At 46.3% G+C, this 9,037-nt stretch overlaps 1 protein-coding gene across 1 annotated transcript; it reads right to left on the bottom strand.

Moving 5' to 3' along the window:
- Positions 1-249: 249 nt before the first annotated feature.
- Positions 250-8,517, bottom strand: LOC144121842 (uncharacterized). The gene is made up of 6 exons (XM_077655262.1): positions 8,371-8,517; positions 6,965-7,295; positions 5,515-5,580; positions 4,946-5,016; positions 1,756-1,824; positions 250-294 (listed from the first exon to the last, which is right to left on the bottom strand). The coding sequence occupies exons 1-6, from the start codon at positions 8,386-8,388 to the stop codon at positions 250-252; spliced, it is 600 nt and encodes a 199-aa protein (XP_077511388.1). The 5' UTR covers positions 8,389-8,517.
- Between the last annotated feature and the right edge of the window lie 520 nt (positions 8,518-9,037).

Raw genomic sequence — 9,037 nt, 5'->3', positions numbered from 1 at the left:
TAAAAGATATGACGCTGGACGAGAGTGCCTTTATAAAAGTGTTTCACGATGCTGAGCGATACGCGAGACACGACGCTTTTGTTCAAGCAGTCCAGGCCACATTGACGCAAGAAACAGTTTTAATATCTCCCGTTATGAACATTTCACGCCTAACCACCGCTGAAGTAATAGACGTTGTCACGGATTATTTTGACGTAGAGTCTGACAGTTTCCGGGCTGAACTCTATTTCTTGAAATCGCGTGGTCAGCTCACAGCATGAAAAGCTTGGTTACTGCAATGAGTGGCTCGACTGGCTGCAAAAAAGAAACGAACAGGGAACATCAGTTTTAAGGACTTTCAGCATCCCCTGTCACTACCTTCCCATGTGAGTAGACATTTTCAAATCTCGCCATCCTGGACAGAAAGCTGAGGTCCACTAGGAGCCATGACCGGATTCGGTGGCTCATTCTACCTTTTTTTGAGCAAGAGATTGCATTATCAACCAGTTTTGAGTCGTTTCTTTGTTATTTTGCTTTAAATTTTCCCTCAATTCAGCTTTAAGCCAGTAAAACGAGCAATCTTGAAATGATCAACAGCTTTCGAAACTGCGTAGAAAACCTTCGCTGTAGTCTCATGTTACGATGAAGACATGTCTCAACGGTATGTTAGATGCTCTAGAAGAATAATTGGCGTATCAATGCGCTATTGTTTCAGCAACCTAAACACTTCAGTAGCTCTCTATTTTCTGCATTTTTAGTCTGTTGTATATTCTCCCGGTTGCAATATGGCATTTGACATTGTGTTAGGATTGCGTTTGCGTTCTATGTGTGAACATGGTGGATGCCTGATGATGACAATCTTTCCCACGTGAGGGTGCAGTTATTCGTTTGCACTGCTTATGCATTGTACGAAATGTAACAACCAGGTCACTTTGAGACAATCATTTCAGGTAGTTTTTTTTTTACTTTTTACAAAACACAGATGTTGTGTCGTGTATTTTCTCTCGTATAGAGCGAATGGAAATTCCTTTACAAACCTGGCTTCCAACTGATGCTTTCGCGCCGACTGCCTTCCTTTGCCGAAGTTGCACATGAAACGATAAACTTGTGGTAAATATTATTTTCCATGCATTACAATGCCTTCATATTGCAATAAATATTTAATAGCCGTTGGTCATGCTTGAGCTGAGTTTTGACCATGACGGCCTCGATGGCAGTGGTTTCGGGGAGAAGGGGCAGACGCTGCGGTGTCACACGCACCCCCCTCCCGCAATGAGGAGCACTGCGCTCGCCTCTGAACGTAGGCACAGCCTTCGAAATCAATCACCGCCTGCTCTTCGCAAGACCACACTCCTCCATCACAAGCGTCTAATCTTTGGAGCAGAACAACGTAAAAGGTTCCGAGCAGACACCCCTTCGAAAAACGGGGGAGCAATTGAGGCGCAGACAACATAAATCTGTTGGAGCTAAGGCGAGGTAGAACCAGCTCCGACAGCATTGAGATTCGAGCCCTTTATTTGCGCTGCTCGCACTGTGGCGGCCTGGCCTAACTTCTTTCTTGTCCGGCGCCGCGTACTATGGCGTGCGAGCCGCGAGCGGCGCGAGGGACGTTACAAATTTATTGGTCGCGTCCCAGTTTGTCATTGAGAACTTGGTGATAAATCATTCCCTTATTTATTGCGGAGAAATTTGTATACCTCCCAACACCAAGCAGCACCTGCTACCTATTGCTCCATGAATCCCAACGCACTAAGAGCTAAAACAAGGTGGACTCACGATGACGCTGCCAAGCAGGTCGCCGTCCGTCTGTGCTTTGACATTCTGCTCCGAGCTGCGCTGCCGACCCTAAGAGCCGCGCAAGGCTGTTCCAATCATGAGCATAAAGTGTAAGTCTGCAGATTAACCCACATCTATTTATACGAACTGTGCCGACTTCAGTCTATTGGGTAGAAAGCAATGCCAAGTAGGTTCCCTGCCAGTGACGTGATTACCATGACGTCATGTGAACAAAATGCAGTGCCGTGAACAAAATGCCAGTGACGTGATTACCATTGGTTTTCGGCTACAAAAATACTTCCAGCACCTGGAGGTTCCTTGCGACACGTGAGAAGAAGGTACAAGTGCAGACTACAAACGCCATTTTTCAGCTGTTAGGTCTGGTTGTCCATTTTTTTCTTTGCCCTCGTGTTGTGCCTCGCGCTGAAGTGTGCGGTGTTAACTTTCCAAAAGGGCCAGCTATTTGTCTTAATGCTCCAGAGGTACATTTTCACGTATATGTATACCTTTCTGTTGGCGAGCTGTTTTTCTGCACTCAAGTTTTGTAGCAATGCGTTGTGACAGAGAAAGCAGTGCAGATGTATATACGTTAGGCTGAAGTGGCGCTGCTAACCAAGATTTCATATTATAGCGCACTAGTCCTACCTTAGCGCTGCATCTTAATTCCATTTCTTTCTCTACCAAGCAAGCGATTGCTTGAAGATGCCGAAATCGCGAGGGGTGGCAAAAATTTAAAATCTATAAAATGGGGTTTAAATACACGGCTAAAATACAACTAAAATTTTACCCAAAATGTTATTAAGTTTTTAAAAATATTATTTTCCAGTTTGGAGAGCACTCGGATTCGCATAGCACTGTCAGTGGAGTATCGCATCAGAATAGAGCTAAGATATGCTATCTAGTTGACTGTTTAACAGATACTCACTGTTAGCTTTGTTATTTACTGAGAGGCTTGTATCCCGCTCTAAGTAATATCCATACCACAGTCACCTTCAACATCGTGAGCCTCACTATGCCCACGGCAGGGCAAAGGCATCTTCCATATCTCTCTAATTAACCCTCTCCTCTGCATCTGCGCCCTTCGTACGCTCGTGAACTTTTTCATCTTCGCCCACATAACAATCTGTCGCTCTCTCCTACGCTTGTCTTCTCCTGGAATACACTCTGTTACCCTTTAGGACCACCGGTTATCTTGCCTTCGTATTATATACCCTGCCAGTTAACTTTCTTGCCCTCATTCTGACGGGATGGCCGGTTTGGGCTGGTCGGTTGCTCGCCGCGAGCGGCGGATGGTGATGGCACTCTGGCCGGTGATCGATACACGGCGGTTAGCAGTACGAAGGGATGGGCGGTCTTCGTCCGCTCGTCTGGCGACACAATGCCGGTTGGGGCAGCAATACCAACTTCTTGGCGAACAATGTAATTTATTCAAGACGGGATCGACATAAAAGGCAGGTGAGCAAAAAGAAGCTTAAAAAGGGCAGTTTTTAAAAGGCTGTTTAAAAAAAAGGCTGTTAAAAACGGCCGAGCTTGAGGCTCGGCGCGCTCCTCCTAAGTCATTGTTTCCAGCGGGTTTTTAACCCCTTAGATAATTGGGCGGAGCTTTAGTAAACTAGTTCCCGCCCAATTTTAACCAACAGTAGTGCAGTGGCGCCGTATGTGCAAGTGGGTGTAGCCCAGTGCTACCCGGTCCGCGCCCAGTGGACCCCGCACCTCCTGGGACGTACAGGGCGCGTGATTCCTCGTGAGCAGCTCGCTGTATGTGCATTCCATCGAGTGCCATGCATCGGATTTGCCGTCTCCGCTGACAGCAAAGGAATGTCTCAGCGGGACAAGGTCGTCGGCTCTCTGCCGGTCAGCAGGGGATGACTCGGCGCCAGAGCCGAAAGGATTAGTGCCGTAGCTGGCATCGAGGCACCCTAAGCGCGGGCGTCACGCCTCGACCAACATTCCTCTATTTCCCCCGAACATGACCGCTCCTGGGAACAGGTGCAGGTCAAAAAGGAGGCGGGGACAACCCCTCGGCGCCGTGGGCTTCTAACTTAACACTGACTAAGCCCGTTTCTTCCTCTTGATTTATACCCTAGTTACACGGCCGGCTTAACCGCGGTTAAGCGCAACCGTGGTTAGGCGGAGTTAACCTTGGTTATCGTGAACTGCAGTTTGGTGGTGTTACACGCGGAAATTTGTTCTCGGTGTGCGCAGTTGTGTCGGTCACGTTGTTGCTCCAGAAGAGAAATCTGCACGGCTAATTTAACGCAAGTGGTACACAAAATCTTACCTAAAACACAAACGTAGGAAGTTTTCTTCGAACGAAGTTTGGTTACATCTGTGCAGGGAAATTTGTTGTCCCGAGGTTATTGAAAGTCAGACAAAACTTAAGAAAGTCTTTCGACATTGGGTGCAGTCGACTCCGCAGGCGACCCGAGAGCCAAGTCAATCCCGTCTGCTTTGGCCCTCTCTGCGACTTGCCGCCCGTCTTCCTGCCGCGCTCCACGTTTCATTTTACCAACTATTTTCCTATTTTAATTGTTCGCTAGAATAAGTGTTATTTTAAATTCTCTTCTATCATCTCTTATTGTGGTTTGCGTGTGAGTGCCGTGGCGCCGTGCGTCGGCGCGAAGTCATACATCGTGATGGCTCACAGCAAGCCCGTGCCGGACGCTGTGGACAGAGGCTGCGGGTTCCTGGCTATGTTCGCCGCCTGTCAGACGGAAATGCAGCAGCGACGTTTGCGGCAGCTCGCAATTCTCGACGAGCTGGAAGAACGGCAAGCTGAACAAGAGCAAGCGGAGAGAACGTGCAGGCGTCTGCAAGCCTTAGCTGCAAGGCTGTGCTTGCGTGAGCGTAGTGTGTGGACTTACCCCCGGGAAACGTCGTGGTATGAAACAACTCTCCCGCACCTTCCGGAGAGTGGCTTCAGAGAAAATGTTCGAATGACCAGGAGCACATTTCAGTACATCGTGGGTGTGTGCGAGTGCATGAAGCGGCGCGATACGAACATGCGCAAGGCGATACCGCTGCGCAAACGTGTGGCGATTGCCATATCCTAGCCACCTCAGCAGAAGAGAGGACGGTCGCAAATGTGTTTGGAGTGAGCCGCTCATCAGTAAACAATATTGTGAGGGAGTTTTGCGACACGATGGTGGAAGTGCTGGAACCTCGGTATATAAAAATGCCGAGGACGCACGAGCTGGCCGAACATCTCCGGCAGTTTGCAGCAGTCGCAGGCTTCCCGCAGGGCGTAGAAGCTGTCGACGGCTGCCACATTGAAGTTTGTCCACCCTCGGAACACGGTGTGGATTACCACAATTATAAGGGGTGGTACAGCACAATTCTTTTGGCTGTCGCAGACCACCGGTACAAATTTTTGTACACGAACACTGGGTCTCCTGGCCGAAATCATGATGCTGCAGTTTTTGAAGTGTCGCGGCTTCCAAAGATTCTGGACAGCGATTTGTTCAAGAGGGAAGTGAGAGAAATTGAAGGTGTGCAGATTGGGCCTCTCTTCCTTGCCGACCAAGCTTTCCCACTGCAGAAGAATGTAATGAAGCCCTTCCCACATTCCGGCATTATCGGTTCTGATGCACAGGAATTTAATTTTCGCCTTTCTAGTGCCATACGTGTGGTGGAAAATGCTTTTGGGCGCCTCAAGGCACGCTTCAGAATTTTACTGAAGGGCCTGGAATGTGACATTGTTAATGTACCCTATGTCATTCGAGCATGCTGTGTCCTTCACAACATATGTGAAGAACTTACCGACAGCTGTGACTCTAACTGGCTGGATGTGGTGCATGTAGAAGACAGGCGACGGCCACAGCCCGTCTGCACAAGCAGTCAAGTGGAACCTTCAGGGGTGGCCGTAAGAAATGCCCTGGCAAAGCACCTTGCTTCAAAGTGAAATGCCTTGCATTTACTGCCATGTTGGTGCACGAGTTTATTTCAGTGTGTTTTGTGGCATACAGGTTGAAAATATTTATCCAACTGTGCATATGCCGGATGTTTCAGGGAAGGTGATCACTAATTTTTCAAAATAAGGTTTTTGAGGCAACGAGAAGCAATTTACGGCATAGTAGTACGAGTGTTGGCGGACGTCAAAAACAGGCGGAAGTCAAAAACAGGCGAATCATCTTAACTAGCGAAGTGCGTAACTAAGTTATAATAGTTAGCTTTTAACTATTACCAATAGGCACTTGATTGCAATTAGAGGTTTGTAGCCGGCCATTAGTAATAGCCATATCAGTTTTTGAATTTCAAAAATGCCATTTCTCTCGCCGCTGTGGCACAACAAAATTTGGCTATTTCGACTAGTTACGACTCCTGGAGGGGTTGCTTTGCCTACATACTGTTCGAAAGTGCATGTATTATAGCACGATGTAGCCAAATTCTGTCGTGCCACAGCACCGAGGGTAATGGCATTTTCGAATTTCTAAACTGATATGGCCATTCTTAACGGTCTGCTACAAATCTCTAATTGCAAGCAGGTGTCTTTTGGCAATAGTTTAAAAGTTAACTATTAGAATTTAATCACTTAGCTATTTAACATGATTCACCTCAAAAACCCTATCTTTAAGCATGAGTGATCACCTTCCCTGAAACACCAGGTATGTGCTTTTAAGCTGCTTTTGGTTCATCTGTGTTCATTTCTCATTTTCATATGTGGAATCTTTGCAACCGTTCTGCAGTCTCAACACGATGTGACGTCTTCATTCCATGTAGGAAAAACAACTGCGCTTAACTGACGAAGACAGAGGCAGAACATAGACATAGTCTTCGTCTGTAAGCACGCAGTTGTTTTTCAAAGAGCATGGACAAAGTATCTCATCAAAAAGTTCAGAAGACGGAAATTGTGGCAAAACTTAATCGCTCAGCAGTATAAACATGCAGCCACAAACTGCAGTGTGTGCCTGCATAGTCCACCCCTCAGTTCATGGCTTCTGTTCTATATGCAGTGAGGAAATTTAGGTGCCTTATGATTTCGGTGTGCCAGAAACGTTTGTGACCACTTGTACATTAGTAACTGTACACAAGTTCTTGCATTGTCCATGTCAGCTTTGAGGAATTCTAGAAAAGTTGAAACAGGTTTCTGCATAAGCATTGTCAACAGCATATCATTACTGGCAGTGCCTTGCTTGTTACAGACAGGAAAGAATCAATTATTCTTTATTCTCCTTGGATTGCAAATAGTCCTTGATCACCTGTAACATGCCCTTCTGCACCTCATTGCTCCCTTTCTGGAGCTCGATGAGTTGCTTTCGCAGCTCGCTGCTTTCCTTCGCAGCCTTTGCTGCACGTTCCTCAGCCTGTTGATGCATGGCCATCAGCTCACGAAGCAGTGAGCTGGAAGGCCGCTTCCTGCGAATATTGGATTTTCCACATCGCTCCCCACTTGTCCCCTGCTCCCTGCCTGCTGGCTCGCTGCCTGCCGTGCTGTCATTACCCTCTTCCAGAGTGCAGGGAATTGTAGCGGGTACGGGTATCAAGTTGTCTTCGTACTCAAAGACAATCTCTTGCCCAGTGTGGGCTGGATCCTCTGGCATCTGTGAATGGAGGAAAAAAGAGAAAATGACAAAGATATGTCAGCCACTAAAATACAGAATCATATGATGGTTGGTAGGCAAGTAAAGCCTTGATCACAGACTCTTGAAAACATAACAGGACAAGATACAGAGAAATCGCAGGGGGATAAGAGAGCTTCCTACTCATTAGTAAAAACAGACTGTCTTACGGCGCAAACTTTGCATTGCCTCTTGTCCTTGTGTAACTCTATTAATTTTTGAATGTGAGGAAATCCTTGTGTTGGAGCACCATGTCAATTTTACACTGTACACAACATGGCTGCCACATGTTGTGGAGAAATGACTTATGATGGCCGTGCTGCTACATACGCCACTCATGTCAATAGTGGCACGCTGTCCAATCCCTGCAATTAATTTCTTGTACTTAAACTTTTCTTGTCAAAGAGCATATATGAAGCCTCACTGAAAGGGTCTGGGCCGTCACATTTTGAGATGCAGTGCACATTGTGCCGAGAGGCTCAATTCTGTGTTCTGTGTATGATGTCCAAGCACAAAAACCATTTTGTAAGAAAGCTACTGAAAACACTTTATAGGACTGTGCGTAAGGTCCTCCTTGTCACTTACTCATTTGCCACATTGGTTTTTATTGTTTGTGTTGGGTTTTCGACAACTATGATTTCTTTCATGTGTTCTTGCTGATATATACCTTGCTGTTATGTTCATATGCTTATCTCTTTCGACCATGCTCATTCTATTCTTTTCAATAAAAACACGTCAAGTTCTGAGTGAGGTGGCTCTTCGCATTGTTTGTGTAGTTTGCTTTTGGTGTCGTGTAGTGCTTCGATGCAACCTAGATCGACATCAATTAGCCCTTGGTAAGCAACGATGCGGTACGACACAAATGGAGAAGCAAAGGCATGTTTGCACACATGATATTGCTTTCAACTCTCTGTTTATTCCTTTTTCCGTACTGTTCCTCAAAAACTTTATAGTGGTTTCTGAAAGGTGTCTGCAAAGAGGAATGGAAAGCAGGCACATAGCATTCACTACGCTGCTACCAGGCTGAACTGTGCTACAGGCAAAACAAAAAGATTACCTCCACGCTCTCCTGCATCAGGTCACTGTCATTTACTGGCAGTGTGCCAAGAAAGGAGTGCAGCTGCCAATAAAAGGGCCACTGCACTCCTTAAGATCCAGTGGACGATCCAGATCGCCTGAGCTTCCTAGAAAGAAAGACAGTATTAGTCCATGAAACTGTGTCACGAAAATACACAACAAGGTACAATTACTTTTAAGAGAAAAATGGAGGAAAGGTGGCACTCGTGCTATTGAACACATTCAGCGAATAAAGCTGTACAGCTCGAGTAGCACCTGTATTAGCATATCTACATGCAGCAGTTTAGCCTCAGCTAGTGGAAAGGTACATTGTTGACCACCTACCATAGGTCAAGCTATGCATGCATCAAGAAGGAAACATGTTGAATTAACACTCTTGTCTGGGCGAGTTGGTTCATTTCTAACAAATAATGCACTTGCGCAAAGAAAACAGGACACAACAAAGTAACACATACGACAAGAACAGAGCGCAACTTCCAACTAGTTTATTAAGAGCAGGCAACTTGAATATATAGCAGTGTTAGCCAACAGAAAGATAACAAAACCAAAAGAAAGATAAACCACGTGCGCTGTTAATACCAGCAAGCCGCTGCCAAGGGTACAACCAGATATCATTCTGTCAAACTGATATGATACTCCATAACAAT

This window comes from Amblyomma americanum, chromosome 1 (assembly GCF_052857255.1).
Source record: "Amblyomma americanum isolate KBUSLIRL-KWMA chromosome 1, ASM5285725v1, whole genome shotgun sequence".
Taxonomy (NCBI): Eukaryota; Metazoa; Arthropoda; class Arachnida; order Ixodida; family Ixodidae; genus Amblyomma; species Amblyomma americanum.
This window is presented reverse-complemented; position numbering and strand designations above follow the sequence as displayed.

Bases quoted from the DNA above. Each gene is read 5' to 3' on its own strand.
- LOC144121842 (XM_077655262.1), bottom strand. The intron at 5,581-6,964 runs GCATGTTACAGG...CTGCTTGTGCAG, and splicing joins GAGCAATGAGGTGCAGAAGG to ACGGGCTGTGGCCGTCGCCT. The intron at 295-1,755 runs GTGAGTCCACCT...TCTTTTTTGCAG, and splicing joins ACCTGCTTGGCAGCGTCATC to CCAGTCGAGCCACTCATTGC.